Source organism: Pelodiscus sinensis, chromosome 2, assembly GCF_052426305.1.
Source record: "Pelodiscus sinensis isolate ZL-2025 chromosome 2, ASM5242630v1, whole genome shotgun sequence".
In the NCBI taxonomy this organism is placed as follows: domain Eukaryota; kingdom Metazoa; phylum Chordata; order Testudines; family Trionychidae; genus Pelodiscus; species Pelodiscus sinensis.
Window position 1 is genome coordinate 120,840,201 of NC_143053.1, and position 17,054 is coordinate 120,857,254.

At 43.1% G+C, this 17,054-nt stretch overlaps 1 protein-coding gene across 1 annotated transcript in view; it reads right to left on the bottom strand.

Moving 5' to 3' along the window:
* Positions 1-4,642, bottom strand: part of PHLPP1 (PH domain and leucine rich repeat protein phosphatase 1) — a 244,809-nt gene extending 240,167 nt beyond the window's left edge. Inside the window, exon 1 of the mRNA XM_014573530.4 lies at positions 2,444-4,642. Within this exon, the coding sequence (XP_014429016.4) occupies positions 2,444-3,932 (1,489 nt within the window). The 5' untranslated portion in view covers positions 3,933-4,642. The remainder of the gene's footprint in view (positions 1-2,443) is intronic.
* Between the last annotated feature and the right edge of the window lie 12,412 nt (positions 4,643-17,054).

The window sequence follows — 17,054 nt, forward strand, 5'->3', positions numbered from 1 at the left end:
GAAATAACCATTTATAGATTTGAAACTTTGGCATTCTATGGGCTTTTAATTAAAATAGTTATGCATTAACATTAAAATGTGAGAGGGTGTAAGCAAGAGTGAAACGTAAAAAAATTCATGTTTATTAAGTTATTTTATTTAAATAATGTGCAGTTTATGAAATCTATAGAAGTGCACCAAAGTTGCAATTTCATTTGAGACCAAATTTCTGTATTCCCATTCAATTGTGGGAGTGGACATAATGAATTTAGAAGAGAGACTTTACTTTCAGCAACACCTGCTTAATTCCACCCTTATTGCATAGTTAAGACATTCATTTACAGCCACCTGAAACAGTTTTACATTTCTTTCCGACCCCAAAGTATCCATTCCCTCCCAACCAACTCCTGTACTGAGCAACACTCAGGGATTCTCTTCATTGCAAACTTAATTGTACCACAAGTCCCTTTGGGCAATAAAAGTTACTACATAACTCCAGGAAAGGGTGGATGGAAGCCTGAACCAGCTCATGAACCAAGGGCAGGGGGATGCAAAGCTGAAACCGCAGGGCTTCAGGACTCTGGTTACTGGAATCCTGACGCCTACAGATACAGGATACAGCTCGTAGGCTTCAGTTTTGGCCCCCAAAAGTCAAAGCCAGCTTAGTGACCCTTGGGTCACCACCCGCTTTGTGCTCCAGGCCCACATTTTGAGAACCACTGGTTTTGCTGTGAAGATACTATTATGGTGCAGGCTAGACACCTAGGAAGGATCAGACCACCTGATAAAAAAGGGGAGTTTATCTGGTGTATTGCTGTTAGTACGCTTTCCCCCAAAGTGTTCATTTTGCTTGTATTTGAGCACACAAGAACTGCTGCTACAGTACTGTAACTTTGAGTACAGAATATAAAGCAATTTTCATGGTCCAGTCAGGTCCAAGAGCAGCAATGCCTACATGCTGTGTCTGTCATTTTCTATTAAATAGCTAATAATATCAACTTGTAAGATGCAAGAGCACACATTAAAATAAACCCACTTATTACATACATACACTGTGGGTATCTGAATGTTCAATAATTCTTTTTTTCACCCCTTTTTAAAAGTGACAGACAAGGAAATTAAACAAAATTTATGTAGTTTTATGGTTAACATTTTACATGAAGCCAATAACTTAATTGGTATCCATATTTTACAGCAGATATCACAAATGCAAAATAGGGTATATTTACATTGTAACAACTAAAACAGATGACTTTTTCCCAAGTCCTACTTGGCAAGCCAGCCAGCAAAGTTTCATTTAAAAGTTTGAGACCAAGATTTTGATACATAGTCTTAAAAGGTTACTTTGCATAAAGATGCTTCCTTGATTATTGTTTTATTCTTTCAATGCAGACAGAACTGCTCAAACACTTGCAGAGGCTTTTAACACATTTTTAAAATGTAAATACAGCATTTACCTTCCAGCAATATGCACTTGTCAACTCATAGGAACTACTGGTGCTACCCATACAGTCTCAAGCCTAAAGCAGTTGAATTTTAAAGATCCATCTTTACTGCATATCTGTATGCAGCCCTGCCCTCAGCCTCACATTTTAAGAAACAGTTGAAAGCCAAATATTTAAACAATTTCCCTCCCCACCTTTGCCCTAACAGTTGTCAAAGACAGAAGAAAATATATTGGAAAGTCTAACAACTTTAAATGTAGATGCTTAAGTTTTCCTCACTTAAGAGGAGGAAAACTCTTCAACATTGCAGTACTATGTTCATGACCCAAAACATCAGGAGCACTGAATACAATAAAATATTGTGCGTTTTGGATAACAAGAGCTTTTGGTAAAGCTGACTGATGGTTTTCATAAATCTAGCCACATAAATGATAACAGAGTATCAATCATGGTTATTAGGTGGGGATTTCACCAGCACTGCTCATAAGTCTGTCTAGATGCCTCAGGAGATCTGTAACCTTGGCCCCATGCAGGCAAGTCACCCTTCGGTTCTTGAGGTCATCACAAACTCAGCTCAATGTCTCTAAAGAACGAACCCCCTCATTACTATTATCCATATCTTCCTAATAAGTGGCATTCTCTCTCCCAAAAGGATATCCTCCGTACAATCCTGGGCATAGAATTTGGCAAAGCAAATAAGCGGGAGGAAAGATAATGATCCTAAGATTTTTAGGCCAGAGAGACATGGAGTCTTTTGTACGGCATCGGGCACTTTGGATGCCCTATATAAATACAAGTAAAAAAGACAGGCCTCCCCAACATATCACTGGTGCAATTGTAAGGAATAGTTCACCACTGGTTGATGTGCACCGTTTTAAAAGGAACTCTCCTGGGGATATCTGTTATCCCCTTAGACATTTAACCTCCAAACACACACACAAGTCAGCATCTGTATTTCTAGCCGGCAGAGCTGGCCCTGCACCCAGGTAGCCCTGTTTCACACACACTCCTTGGCTCACCTGCATAGAAGCGAATAAGACAGCCGGTCTCGGAGTCCATGCCCTCCTCCTGCACTCTCCACAGGTCCCGGAAGCCCAGCTGGGAGAGGTAATCGTTCTGGATCTGCAGGGGTTTCTCCTGTGCCTCCAGGCGGCGGCTGGTTTCCCCGTGGAACTGCACGTACAAGGCCGGGGGCAGAGGAGACGAGGCGCCAGCCTCTCCTCCCAAGTGAAACACCTTGGAGCCGGCGGGGGTTGCAGCAGCCATCCCTGCCCCGGGGGGCTCTTCCCCCGCACGCCCTGCCCGCGAAGGGGGATGCACGGAGGGGAATTCGCCCGGCCGATAATGGCTCCTGCCCGGCGCTACACCTGCCCCTTCCCCAGCTGGCGCAGCAGAATCCGCCTCCAGCTCCTCGGAGGACGATGAGCCACCGCTGCTGTAGGGGTCCAGGCGATCGGAGACGCTCTCGGCGCTGGGGCTGAGGCTGAAGCTCTCGGTGTCGGAGCCGGCCAGTCCCAGCTCGCCCAGGAGGGAGGGGCAGGATAGCGGCGGCCCAGCCAGGTACAGCTCGGCGGGCGGCGGCGCCCTGGGACTGAAGTCGGAGGACGAGGGACTCGGCCGAGGATCTGTCCAGCTGTTCTCCCCGGCGCTGCCGCTCAGTGCCAGCCGGCTGGGTCGGGTTATCTCCCCGTTGTCCCCCGGCGATTGCCGGCCCAGCCCGTGACGAGTTCCCCGGCGGCTTCTCGGCCTCTCATCTTGCTCTGGCCGCTGCTGCCTTGAAGGCGGGAGGCCGGGAGGCGTCAGGCTGTCCTGGTCTACTGCAGCCACGGTGCCGGAGTAGGTCTCCCCCGGGAACGCTGCTGCTCCCTCCTGGGGCTGCACGCTCGCCTTACCCAACACCCGGACCACACCGGTGCCACCCCTATGGCCAAGCTGCAGCAGCCGGGCCGCCACCTCGGCCGCCGTGGTCTCCAGTGTGCAGAGCACCGGGCGAAGGTAGGACATGTGGCGCTCGTAGACATGGACGCAGCCCCGTTGCAGGTCCCGCCGCACCCAGTCCCGCTCCGGGGGCTGCAGTGGCTGCAACTGCCGGGGCGGCTTCAGCAGCAGCGCTTTCCTATCCAGGCTGCGGGTGCCCAGCGAGGCAGGAGCCGCCGGAGAGGAGGAGGAGGCGGCGACGGCGGCGGCTGCAGAGAGATTCCTCTTCAGCCTCCCCCTTCGCAGCAGCAGGGAGTTAGCGCTGCTGCCCCGGCTAGGAGCAGCCCGAGTCCCGTTGCCCACCAGCGCAGAATGGGGAGCGAAGCCCACTCCGGCCCCCCGCCTCCTCCCCGGCCCCCCGGCTACTTTGCCTTCTAGATGCCCGGCCTCGGCGCCGCCCGATTGCTCCACGCTGGTCTCGGTGCCCGGCGTTACCCGGCTCCTCTCGCCCGGGGAGGTGCTCTGTTGCTCCCCGCTGCTGCTCCGCGCCGCCACCGGGGCTTCTCTCGCTCGCTGCTGCGCGGGCTCCATTGCCCGGGGGTTGGGGATGCCGCCTCCTCCCCGGGGCAGCGCCGCTAGCGCGAGGGGGGCGGGGAACAGAACGGAGCAAGGCGCCGCGTTCCAGAGGCGGATTATGTAGCAATCGGGAGCATTCCGTCGGTCGGTGCCGCCGCGTTCCGTGCCGCGCGTTTGGCTCAGCCGCGCTCCACAGCTGTCGCGAGCGCCATTAGGGACAGAGAGAGGAGCCGCCTTCCCCCCTCCCCTACCCTCCTCGGAGCCTCATGAATATTAAGTAACCCCGACCTTCTATTTACAATAGCATCCAGGGAGGAGCGGAGGGGGTGGGCTCATGCATACTCGACCCAGGTTGACGCCATCCCTGGCGCGCTGGGGCGGGGCTCCGATGACAAAATTCAAGGTGACGGCAGGGGGCGAGCGAGGCACTCTGGGAAATGGAGTCCGCGGCCAGCTCCCATCGGCCATACACCCACACACGGACTACAAATCCCAGCAGCCCTCTGCTCCTTTCTTCCTCCGACGGGAGGTTCCCGCCTTCTTGTCCCCGCCGCGCGCCCCGTCCGCCCGCACCTGCTCCTGGGACTGCCCCAAGGCAGGGCCGGGGTCCCTGTCTCAGATGCCGCGACTGCAGCGTGCCCGGAGCTCGGGCCCCGCCTGCCCTCCCGCGGCGCCCGGCCCAGCCCCAGCCCCAGCCCGGGCGGGTCCCCTGCAGCTGGCAGCCGCCCGGACCCAGTCACCCTCGCGTCCTCCCAGCGGATTTCAGTCCAGCCTGAAGTTTGCCACAATTTTTGATTAGAGCAGCGGCCCACGGCCTGCTCAGCGTCATGGGCCTGGCTGCCTTCCTTTCCAGTCGGCAAAATCACTGTAACGTCTCTTCCTCCAGATGCACTGCGCGCAGATCAGCGTAGTCTCAGATACTGCCCTGAACTTTAAAAACGCAAATAAAAGACGAGACTAGCTAGAACTCCCCAGGGGACACCAGCAGTCACTTGCCATTCACCACCGCCGCTTCACCTTGCATCGTTACTTTTAAAATCTAGGGAGGACTTTTCCTTTTACCCCATGATTGTGTTTTATCTGGAGCTTTCTAACCCGGCTGTTCTGGGGAACCTGTGAGTCCCAAGGCACTGATAATGAAATCTATGTGCACAGGCCTGCCACTGTAGAGGGTACAGAGGCTGGGGCAGTTGGAGCTCCAGGCAGTGTAATCTGGAAAGGGCTGAAGGGGGATCCTTTTTCAGGAGATGCGGAGGACTGGCTGCCCCAGCTCCACCCTTTCCAGCCAAGCCCCCACCACTTCTCAGACTGAGGAGTTGGCACTCTCCTACCTTGCCTAGTTGAACAGCTCCCTTGTATATGCACCTCCTTCTATTAGTTTTAAATGGGGTTGCTGACTTTTCTACTCACACAAAACCAAACACTCTTGCCTGGCTCCTGCCCTGAGGCCACACCCTGCCCACTTATTCTATCCCCCATCTGTCACTCTCCCCACCCTGTCTCATTTACAGCCGCTCCCCCAGTTGCGAACGGTCGAGTTACGACGGTTCGCATGTACGACCAAAGCGCCCATGGAGCGGTCGTAAAGGCGTCCCTGAGTTACGAACACAACCCACGCTTACAAACAGCGCTGTCGCGTGTAACTCAATGGGGTCCGAGTTACAAATGGATCGAGTTACGGCCAAGTGTTTGGTCCGTAACTCATTCATAACTCAGGGAGAGGCTGTACACCATGCTGGTGTAACCCACACACGGGGGCTATATCTACACTGTAGGCTTTAAATCCCGGGCTTCATGTGCAAGTTCGAATGCCTACATTAGCCACCCTAGTTCTAACTAGGGTGGCAGTGTAGACATACCCTTAGAAAGTAATCACCAGCTAATAGCTTCTTCAGGACCCATGTGAAACAATCTTACAATTCGATTTAGCATATCTCCATAAATTTAAAAAATCTGAAATGGCAATCCTGTTTACTGTTTCAGTGAAGAGGCCAACAAATTATTAAGAGTCTGAGATACCATCTTCTTCAGAACCAGAATGGAGAAACAGGCATACATTGTGAACAAATCTTGTACAGCTGATCTATTTGGTACACACAAAAGCAGTTGTTGGTCTGGAAACCATTGCAAGCACTGAAAACGAAAATATTTTGTTTTAAAAAATGCTCAATAGCAAGAATGATGCTGCAAAATTGTCCAAAAAGGTCATTCAAAATAAAATAATGGATTAAAATTGTAAATATCTGGTAAATATATACAACTATGTGAAACCATGCATTTTAATATTGTAGGGTCACAATCCCATATTTATTTAGGCAAAACTGCTCCTGCAGTCAGGGGGGAGTTTTAGCTGAGTAGCATGCCCAGGACCAGCTTCTAATTGCTTGAAATCTGTCCCATTTGGTACATTTTGTAAAGCTGCAGTAAAATGTTTTGCCAAATATTTGTAAAAAATGTTACAGGCTGCACTAAACTAATTGCTTTTGGCAATTAACCAAGTAGCTAACATTTAGGGAGAAAAACAAATCTTCACCACTAAGAACTCTACGATGATATCAATAAAGCAACACTGACTATGAGGCCTATTCTAAAACTTGTGATTTTTTAAAAACTTATTCATAATGTAAAAAGAAACAATGAAGTTCATCACTCACAACAATGGCAGGCTATGTCAATTTGTACATTATTATACTCATCTTTATCCTGGAAAGTGTGCTGCTGTTTTCACAGAAAGCACTCAAGATATTCTTTAAAGAACTTATGATGTAAATATATCTTAATTATTGTATGTGTCTGAAGGATGCTCATACATTTATTTTGACCGGAAGACTGTTGTCTTTTAGAACAGAGTGATCTGTAAATGAACTGCTGTGTTCTGAATCTGCCGTAATCTTGGGTATGTCCTTATGTCTAATTGCTAGCAAAAAGCATCTTTGGAATTCTTTCTAAGCTAGATAGCTAGAATCACATCCAGAACATAAACTAACAGCAGTTGAATGCTGTACACCGCCATTAAAGGCTCAGATTTATGTCCAAAAACTACACTTTGAAAGGGGCAATATGCAGCATAAATGAAGCTAATTCTCCACTTCCTTGCACATTTTTCTTTTGTCAGTTTTGCTGATTTTACACAATTGTGATGCCTCTTAACTAGAGTTACTCCTCATCTGATTCAAGCCAATTAAAGTGAGAGGAGAATCAGGCTTTATTCTTACTATACACAAGATCTAAAATAGTATAAAAATAAATAACAGTTATGGATTCAAATTAGAATATATTTCCTTAATCATCTCTTTTCTCCAAGTTTTTAGGCCCAATAATCTTTGCAGATGGTCTCAGAGGGGTAGCCGTGTTAGTCTGTAACTCTGTACCTAATCTAGATCCCTTGCTCCATTCATCTGAAGAAGTGGGTTATGCCCATGAAAGCTCATGACATTATTTACATTTTTGGTTAGTCTCTGAGGTGCTGCAGGACCATTAAATATTTTTTTTAATTTTTTGCAGATGGTAATAGCATTCTGACTTTTTTGATAGGTGAGGATAAAAGTTTGAGTCCCTGCCTTGCAAAGACAGCACAGCCCCAGTAAAAACTGTCCAATCGGAAGTGCAGCAGGTGTGTGTGTGGGGGGGAGGTGGGATAGCTTGGGGTATAAGGGCAGGGGCACCAACAGCTCTTGTGGGCCCCTGGGCAAGGTGTGGGCAGCGCCAGCTCCGTGCTCCTGGAAGGGGTGGGGCCTTAGGCCAGGGAGGCAGTGCCAGGATCAGCCAGTCCCTGTGCCCCTCCTCCAATCCTCAGAGCTGAGCAGAGCACTGCTCCAGTGGCCAATTAAAAGGCCCAAGACTCTAGCTGCTGCCACTGCCACAGTAGCAGCAGCCAGGAGCCCCAGGCCTCTTTCAATCACCAGGCCCCAAGTCATCTGCCCCTTTTAATCCCCCTCTCCCCCCATGGGCAGGCCTGTATATGGGGTATTTGTCTGGGGAGCCAGAGGAAAAGAGAGAAAGACATAGGAAGCAGGGCAGGATGATCCTGTCTTGATGCAAGCAAGAGGGAAACAAAGTTCCAAAGAGACTGTTGTCACTTAGTATTAAGGCTTTTTAAAAGGAAAGGAATCTTCCAGAAAATCCTTTGCAGACTCAGAGTTTAAGCTTGTAAATATTTATCTAAAGGGGGAACCACCAGTTTTCTCAAAGAGAACAAATATTAGAATACCTGGAAGTTCAAAATTAAGTATACACTAGAATCCATAACATCCAGCATTAGACAATCCAGTATTAGGTAGTGTGCATATGCATGCCTACCGTCATCCAAACATCCTCAGTTCAGATTCTCAGCTGGTGTGAAATGGCATAGTTCCATTAGCATCTGTGAAGCAATGCTAATTCACATTAGCTGTGAATTCAGCTCATAACTCTGCTCACAGAAATACTCAAATCCATAAATAAAACAAGTCTGTTAACTGAGTAGTGATTGAATATGATACGTTCCCCTTGTTCATAGGCTGACTTTACTTTATTGTGGTACTTAAAATGAGGTGCACCATGCACCCATCTGTCTCACAGCAGCAAACTACCAGGGTCTAGTGGATTAAAGTTAAAGTTGTTTAGGTTACCACTCATAAAATTCACTCAGTTGCAAAAGACAAACACAAGTTCCCTAGCACTATGTGATCTCTGAGGGCAAAGAAGAATCATGCCTGTGGGCTTTCACATTTTTTGAATTTTGATGAGAAAGTGACTGTTCTGACCCTTCATCCCCACACTTCACTTGTATAAAGTCTGATTACTTTGAATTGAGGTGAGGAAGTGAATTTCACCAATTGGGTTTTCCCCATATTTTTTTTTACTGTAATTTAACTTTGAACATTCAGACTCATGTTTGCACCTTTAGCAAACCATACTGTTCTTCTTAGGGTTTATTTCCCAGTAACTGAGAGAGATTTACAATATTAACTCTCCTCTTAACTGTTTTTAATTGGAATTAGAAATTTAGATCAGGATTAACTGTTGCTATACTGCAATACATTCAAGATTAATCTTTAAAGCTCAGGGCAGGTGAATTCATGTTTTCTTTGGTTTTCTATATTTTGATTGTTATTTAAAAGTAAATAAAAAGGAATGGTGAGAAAGAGGATGATTGACAATCTCAAGACTTCCCAGCAGAATCTGGCCATTTTGAGAAAGAATGTTCTGAATTTGAAAAACTTTTATTAAAACAACTAATTGACAGTTTATCATTATGAAATCATTCTGACAAAACCATATGAAACTGCTTCCACAAAAAAACTTGATGGGAAGAGAATAGTTCTATGAAACTGAGATTAATCTGTTGAAGTTTCTTTCACATGCAGGTTTATGCAGGAAGGGAGGTTTAGAGGCAACAAAAGGGACACAAGATTATTTAGATGCCCTGGCCAGGCCCAATAGATTCATAAGTCACTGAGGGCATATCTACACAAGGAAGGTACAGCAGCACAATTATGTGGTGCCGCTAATTTCACTGTAGTGTAGATGCTTTCTAGGTGACAAGGGTTTTCAACTTCAACATAGTTAATCCAGAAAATTCTTCTCTAAGATGCAGTAGCTAAGTCAATGAAAGAATTTGACCATTAAGCTACCCATGTCAATGCCAGGGTTTACATCATAGTTACAATGCTCAGGGTGCCAATCCTTCACACTTCTTAATTCCATGCCCATGTCAACCTAACTTTTAAGTGTAGACCATGCCCACGATACTCCCAGTACTTCCCTACTACTGGCCTACTGCTGTAGCAGCATGGCTACGTAAGACTTTCTGCCAACAGCTGCATGCTCCTATAGCTGCACAGTAACACTTTTGAAGAGAGCCCTGCTGTATCAGTTATGCTTGGAGTACCAAACTCCAATTCATTTATCTATAAAGTCTGCAGTACAGCAGTTAGTCCCTGATTCCCCCAAATCTACACAGAGCCCCGAGCCTAAAGCAAACTTATAGAATCCTAGAAGTGGAAGGGACCTCAAGAAGTCAAGTCCAGTCCCCTGCCCTCACAGCTGGACCAGCACTGTTTAAATCATCCCTGATAGATGGCTATCCAACCTACTCTTGAATGTCTCCAGTGATGGAGATTCCACAACCTCCCTAGGCAATTTATTCCAGTGTATAACCACCCTGACAGGAAGTTTTTCCTAATGTCAAACCTAAAATTCCCTTGCTGCAATTTAAGCCCATTGCTTCTTGTCCTATCATCAGAGGCCAAAGAGAACAATTTTTCTCCCTCCCCCTTTTAACACCCTTTTAGGTACTTGAAAGCTGCTATCATGTCCCCTCTCAGTCTTCTCTTTTCTAAACTAAACAAGCCCAATTCTTTCAGTTTTCCTTCATAGGTTATGTTTTCTAGTCCTTTAGTTATTTTTATTGCTCTTCTCTGGACCTTCTCCAATTTCTCCACATCTTTGGAGTGGTTTTTCTACCATACAGGGAGCATATTAGGGGCATCAGTAGGTTTCTATAGGTTTACCACCTGTTTGACTGCAGAAATACATGGGACGATGTGTCCTACAGTCAACTCACTTCAGTGCCACTTGGTTGTGTTAACTGTATTAAACCTACAGCATTAGCAATTGTACAGTTCTTGGATTTAGCTGAAATCACTGTCTTAATTTGCAATTCAAACCTGTCTTTTTATCCATTGGAACAGAATAGCATATATTTAGTGGTCCTTGTTAAATAATCAGTTTGATAACCTACTACATTAAAAAACAAGTTTATTGTTATATGGAATGTGCAATTATAACTTTATTATACCATTTTTAAGTTTAATATTTAAAAATATTGTGCCCTCATTGAGCTGGAGTTGTTCATTTTCCAATCTTTGAGTAAATACAGCTTTAAAGGCGAGTCAGTGCTGGATTTAAAGCAGATGAACACTGTCAGATCCTACTGGAAAGATCATATTCATAGCTTCCCTGCTGTAAGTAGGTTTCAATACTGCTGCTAATGAGGATCTATATTTAAGAATGTGAAGGATATAAAACATTGGGGAAAACATTTTAAGTGATCCCAGTTAATATGTGAAGGGGAGAAATAAAATATGGAAGCTAAGAAATTGCATACAGTTCAGAAAGGAGGAATTAATATTCATCAGCTCTGTACCAAGGTATCTGGAGCCTTGTTCAGCTCTGTTTTTAATAGCCTATTTTTGCTAGAGAAAGAGAATTTCCCTAAAGAGGAAGAGGCTTAAGTGTTACCATCTTGAAGCAGAAGACAAAGGACTTGCAACAGTAAAAATAATCCAAGTAGTAGAGAAAGGATGAGAAGAGAGGTCATTGTAAATAAAGCAATTTAATAATGTCATTTTTGTAAATGCATTTCAGTGTTTTCATATGAAAGGTGTTATCCAAGTAACATTTAATTAAAAAATATAGGCCTCCATTTCTAAAAACTAGGCTTGCAATTGTACACCTCAGCTATGTGTGAAATTGCAGTGATTGTTTAAGAAAATCAGGTATGCATCTGTGTAAGTTATTAGAACTGATAGTGCAGGCAGCTACCCAAATTGTGTGCTCAGTCACATTAATTACACACAGATATTCACTACATGTTTTGCTCATCTAACTGTCTAAGGCCCCAGTTCAGAAAAGTACTCAAGGAAGTACTTATGTCCATCATTATTCAGGAAAGAATATAAAAACATGTAATTTTGAAGTTGAGCATCAGCCTAAGAACCATTCTTCAGCAGGGATATTTTCTTGAATTGGGATCTAAAAGAATTAGGCCATATATTATATATTACACTGCAACCTATATTTGTATCTACATGATATAGGGGAGATGCTGATTTTTGTTGTTGTTATTTTCTGTTTCTACCTCCTTAAATAATTTCTGGCAATGGCTTGTCCACCTTTTCAAATTTGCAGCCTCTTTCAGACGGAAAAATTAATTTGTTTACAAGAGTATTTAACAGTTTTCATCTGTAGATCTGAAAGCATGTTACCAAAGCATGGATATGTGTAATTATTTCCATTTTACAAATGACAGGTTAAATGATTTTTCCATGGTCACTCAGTGATCAGTTTCAAAACCAGGAGCAGATCCCAGACCCTCTGTTTCTCAGTAGTAAAAATTAGATAGGAGAGAGTGAATATGTTGCTCTTGTCTCTGCTTTTGTAATGTGAAGTGAACCAGTGCCCTAGCCCTCAAAGGTGCTAGACTCCTAATTTCTATTGAAATCAGTGCAAGTTAGGAGCCTAAATACATTTACTGATTTGGGCTCATGTCACTAATTCATTCAGAGTTGGAAGGCTCTACTGAAAAGCTCATCACAGTCATTTCTCATTGTTGGAATGGAGTCTCTGGGAAGTAAGGCAAGTCTCCCTCTATCCCAGTGATTCCCGACTGGGGTACGTGTACCCCCAGGGGGTACGAGAAGCTTATCAAGGGGGTATGGGGAATATTTGGTAAATAACTAGATTATCCTAATTGAAATATTCCAAAAATAGTAGTGTTAGTGAAAAAAGTTGTGGATTCTAGGGTCTAGAATTTATTTCCTTTTATATTGAATAGGGAGTACGGGAAGGTTTACTAAAAGCCAAGAGGGTATGGGGACCGAAAAAGGTTGGGAACCCCTGCTCTATCCCAATAAAGGAGGATGGTCCTTCTGCAATGTCCCGCCGTCTTCCACCAGTCATGGGATACTGAAGCTAAGACCAGTATTTGAAATTCATTTTTGGTAGAGCTAGACAATGTAGTTTTTCAATAAGACAAGGATTTCCTAAATAATTGCATCTTTCCAGGTTGTGCTAGACTGTTACTATGTAATTCTTTGTAATACTGGGTTAGCATTGTAATGAAAGTAGTTCGGAAGTGTGGATACAGTAGCAAATTTAAGAAAGTACCAATTTAGTCTGATTATATTTATCACCCTCAATACAAATATGTTGATTATTTATCAGCAGTTGGAGCAGCATCATATGTATATAGGGAGAGATTTTAAACAGCTACAAATTAAACATCAAGCCTCTTAAATTTTTCCACTGTGTTGTTCAAGACAGCAGCTAACAGTGAGTTGTGATGCTGTCAAAAACAGCACCTGCAGAAACAAACTGAGACAATAATCACTAAGCCTTATAAGCTACAGGAGTAGGTTAGATGATATATCAAATATTTCAAATTATTACAGAAAGTATCATCTTTAAATGAAAGCAATGTTTATTAAAGATTTGTATTTTAATTTGTGCTGGATTAATCTCAAACCCAGACTTAAGAGCTGAAAGATTAATTGGTAGAAAGTTTTCACCAATCCTCTTACCCAGCTGTCTACTCTCCTCCCTAACTACAGATTTGTTTATTTTATTTATTTGTTTTTTTAAAGTGAAATCAAGTTTGGTTCCTCATTACATGTTAAAGAACCAAAGTTTATAACCCCCCCTTTTCCCTCCCTTATATTTTTTCCCCTTAGGTTGGTATTTGCTTGTTTAAACTTTTGGTGTGTTCCAGAGCGCTACAACTCCCTGAAGTATAAATTCGTCATTATTAAATCTGAACAGGATTAACATGGATTCAGAAAGATGTAGCCTAACAAAGTGCCACAAACACAATTGTTTTTTACATCAGTTAAACCTGAACAGCAGTCATTAGCAAGTTTGGAATGACCCACAGTATTCAGCAGTTTTTCCACTACGTTATCACAAACTTCCTAAAAACAAGTTCCTTAAAATCATTCATGTCACAATCTCTAGTGATAAAAGAGTCCATCAATAGAGGGTTTGTGATAAAAGACTAAGAATCTACTATATTAATAACTGAGACTTCTTTCCACATTAGAAATTCACATTTCTTAAGTCTGACTGAAGTAAATTTTGATGTGAGAGTGGGCATAGTTGAAGAAAACATTTCTAAATGTTTATTTTTTTGTTTTCCATTTATAGAAGGTACCTATCACCCATCTCCAACTGCTTCTACAGTAATTAACTAAAACCATATACAAAATGAATAAGTTCATTTTCAAAAGTTATTTTATTTAGCCAATTAAGCACATCAAATATATATCCTATTAAAATACTTAAATATAAAACAATATTTATACTTAGGTGAATTCAATAAAAACAAAGTAAAAACACTTTAGCTATCAATATTCCAGTTAATGACAACAGAGCAATTAACACCCCCCTCCTCCACCATACAACTCCTCAGAAACACCTCAAGCAACCTTTTCAGAGCCTCAGTAAATAGATACTTCAATGCATTTTAGCTTTATTGAACCAAGAGGAACTGGAGGAGTAAAATTCCAAATCAATGACCTCTCCTTCTCCTGCCCCTGCTCCCTCCCCCCTGGAAATCTACTGCCTCAGCTTCCCTGACAGTCAAACCTGGAAGCTGTTAGCTTGCATGTCTCATCTCTAAACTCAACTTACACAATATACATGAGAACAGCAGAAGGAAATCCTAGCCCTACTGAGTTTAATGACAGAATTCCCGTTGATTTCAGTGTGACTAGTATTTCACTCGCTATCTTTAAGAAACACAGAATAAAAACCATGAAGAGTTTTACAAATCAAATCAACAACTTGAGTTGCATTCAGAAATAGATTGGAAGTCAGTGCAGTCTTTAGAGCACAAGTGTAATGAGGGATTGACAAAGTACTACTTTTTGCACTAACTAGAGTTTTCAAGGCCTTTCAAAAAGCCTTATTTCAAAAATAAGATGTAGCATGTTTGCTCACACTTTTGAAAAATTTGAACAATGTCAGTATTCAGAAAGAATATTATTTCTTTCCTTTTAGAAAAATAAGATTTCCTGTGCTGTTTTAGATCTCTGGTCCTTTTAGTTTAATGTCCTGTCACCAACAGTGACATTTGTTTTAGGAAAAGCAGCAAAAAACTTTGCCATTAGGGAAAGAGCTGCCCATAAAATACTTCATACAAAACCCTGGCAGCTGGAAGTTGGCTTATCACCTGAAGCATGAGGATATATATTTTTTATTTAAACTCTTGTTTAATATATTATTTATTTAAACTCTTGTTTATTTTTATAATATTTATTTTAACTGGATATGTTTACAATCCCATCTTTTTAAAAATTTGTTTAGGTGTTAGCTTCAGTGAGAACATGTAGCAACAAGTTCTGCCATGTCATTCTGTAACAAGTATTTATTTTTATTGTTTTTGAAATTGTTCCCTTACAATTTCTCTGAACTTTCCCCTGTGTATGTGTTATGATAGGGAGAATAATAGTAGCAGAGTGAGAGTGGCATGCTGGCTTCAGTGAAAGAAGGCTACCCAGAGCTTCAAACCAATAGAAACCACAACAGGGGTTAGTGAGAAGGGACTGTGAAGCAACATGGTTATATTAATATTTTGGGTTACAACTTCGCTAAAACTGAGACTTTTATAAAAAAAAGATGAATAAATATGAGGGGAAAATACAGAAAATGTTGGCATAATTATAATTGAAATGCGATTTGAATACATTTACAATATTTTATTGGGATTAATGCAAATATCTTTTAAAATATTGAGTAGTTAAGAATAACATATCTTTCTTATATAGCTCAGTGATTAAGTTGCAGGATTGAGAATTGGCATCATCTACGTGCACATCAAAACATGTATATATTTACTTTACAGGAAAGTAAGATTGATCTCTCATTCCCAAGCACATTTATCATGTCTGAGCAAATGAATGTAGGGCATACTCAGAGAAAACCAATATTTATGCAACCTACTTTAGAAAAAGTGAGAGTGAGTTGCTTCAGAACAGCAGGGGATCTTGTCATTAATGTTTTTCTGTGACTTCTTTCCTTCCTTTGAATACTGTTCATTTACATAATATTCTGTATTTACTATAGATTAAAGAGTATGGTACTGAAATAGGACCATCTCAACCATCCAGAACAATGAGATTCTCTACTGAGCAACAATCAGTGGCAATTTCTCAGTAACAATAATACTCATCTCCCACAGTAGCCAATCAGGAAGCCAGCTGGAGTTAAAGAAAGTCTCCCATTCAGTTCAGTAGCCTTTGAATCAGACTCATAATATCAGACTCACTTGATGACCATGATCATTTCTAATTATAATATATATTCTGATTAACTACAGCTTCTACACCCGTGGTGTCCAACATGGTAGCCTCTAGCCCAGGGGTGGCCAGCTTACAACTGAGAAGGAGCCAGAATTTACCAATGCACATTGACAAAGAGCAACAGTTCTATGTCACCAGGCCTGATCCTCTCCCCACCACCAGTCTCAGCACATCCCGCCCATGGGCAACCCCACCGGTCAGGGCCTCCTTCTCCTTTTCCTCCTGACCACTGGGATCAGCTCTTTCTCAGTGGGAGACACTGGAGGGGGAAGCATGGGTGTGAAGGATCATTGGAGAAGGTGGGAAGTGGCAGGACCCTAGGGGGAAAGGGTGGAGGGGGACAGCGCCTAGGGCAGAGCTGGGGGTTGAACAGTGACCACCCTGCGGCCCAGAGGAAAGTTGGCACTTGTAGGTCCAGCCCTGGATTTGGTACCTATGCAAGGAGCCACATATTAACTTTGGAAGAACTGCATGTGGCTCTGGAGCCACAGGTTGGCCACCCCTGGAGCCACATGTAGCTATTTGGCTGGTTGAGTGTGGCTAGTTCGCTATAGCACTAGCCACACTCAACTATAGTGGCTACTGCTTCAGAACTGGTTGGACACCACAGTTCTACACAGAACAATATACCGCAGCAAACTTGGGTACCTGAACTTTTATTTCCTTATGACCCCACTGACCCATCTATCTTTGGTCCTTTCAGTTTGCATCTCTAATTCCAGTTGCTATCTGGGAAAGATTAATCTTTGTAATCCTCATATCCAATAATTAATCTGTTAATTAAATTGTATTTGTATATTTTAAATCTCTCTCTCTCTCTCTCTCTCTCTCTCTCTCTCTCTCACACACACACACACACACACACACACACACACACACACACACACACACACACACACACACACTTCTTTTCCCCCCTTTCACCATTATCTCTTCTCTCACACGCAAAGAGGATGAATAGAAGGGAAAATAAAAACAAATAATAAACCAAAGAGGTGGTCAGTAATAATAAATAACAAAGCCTGCCTTCTTCCAACATGCTACTCATTTAAGTTAAATAGATGTTAAAAACCCCAAA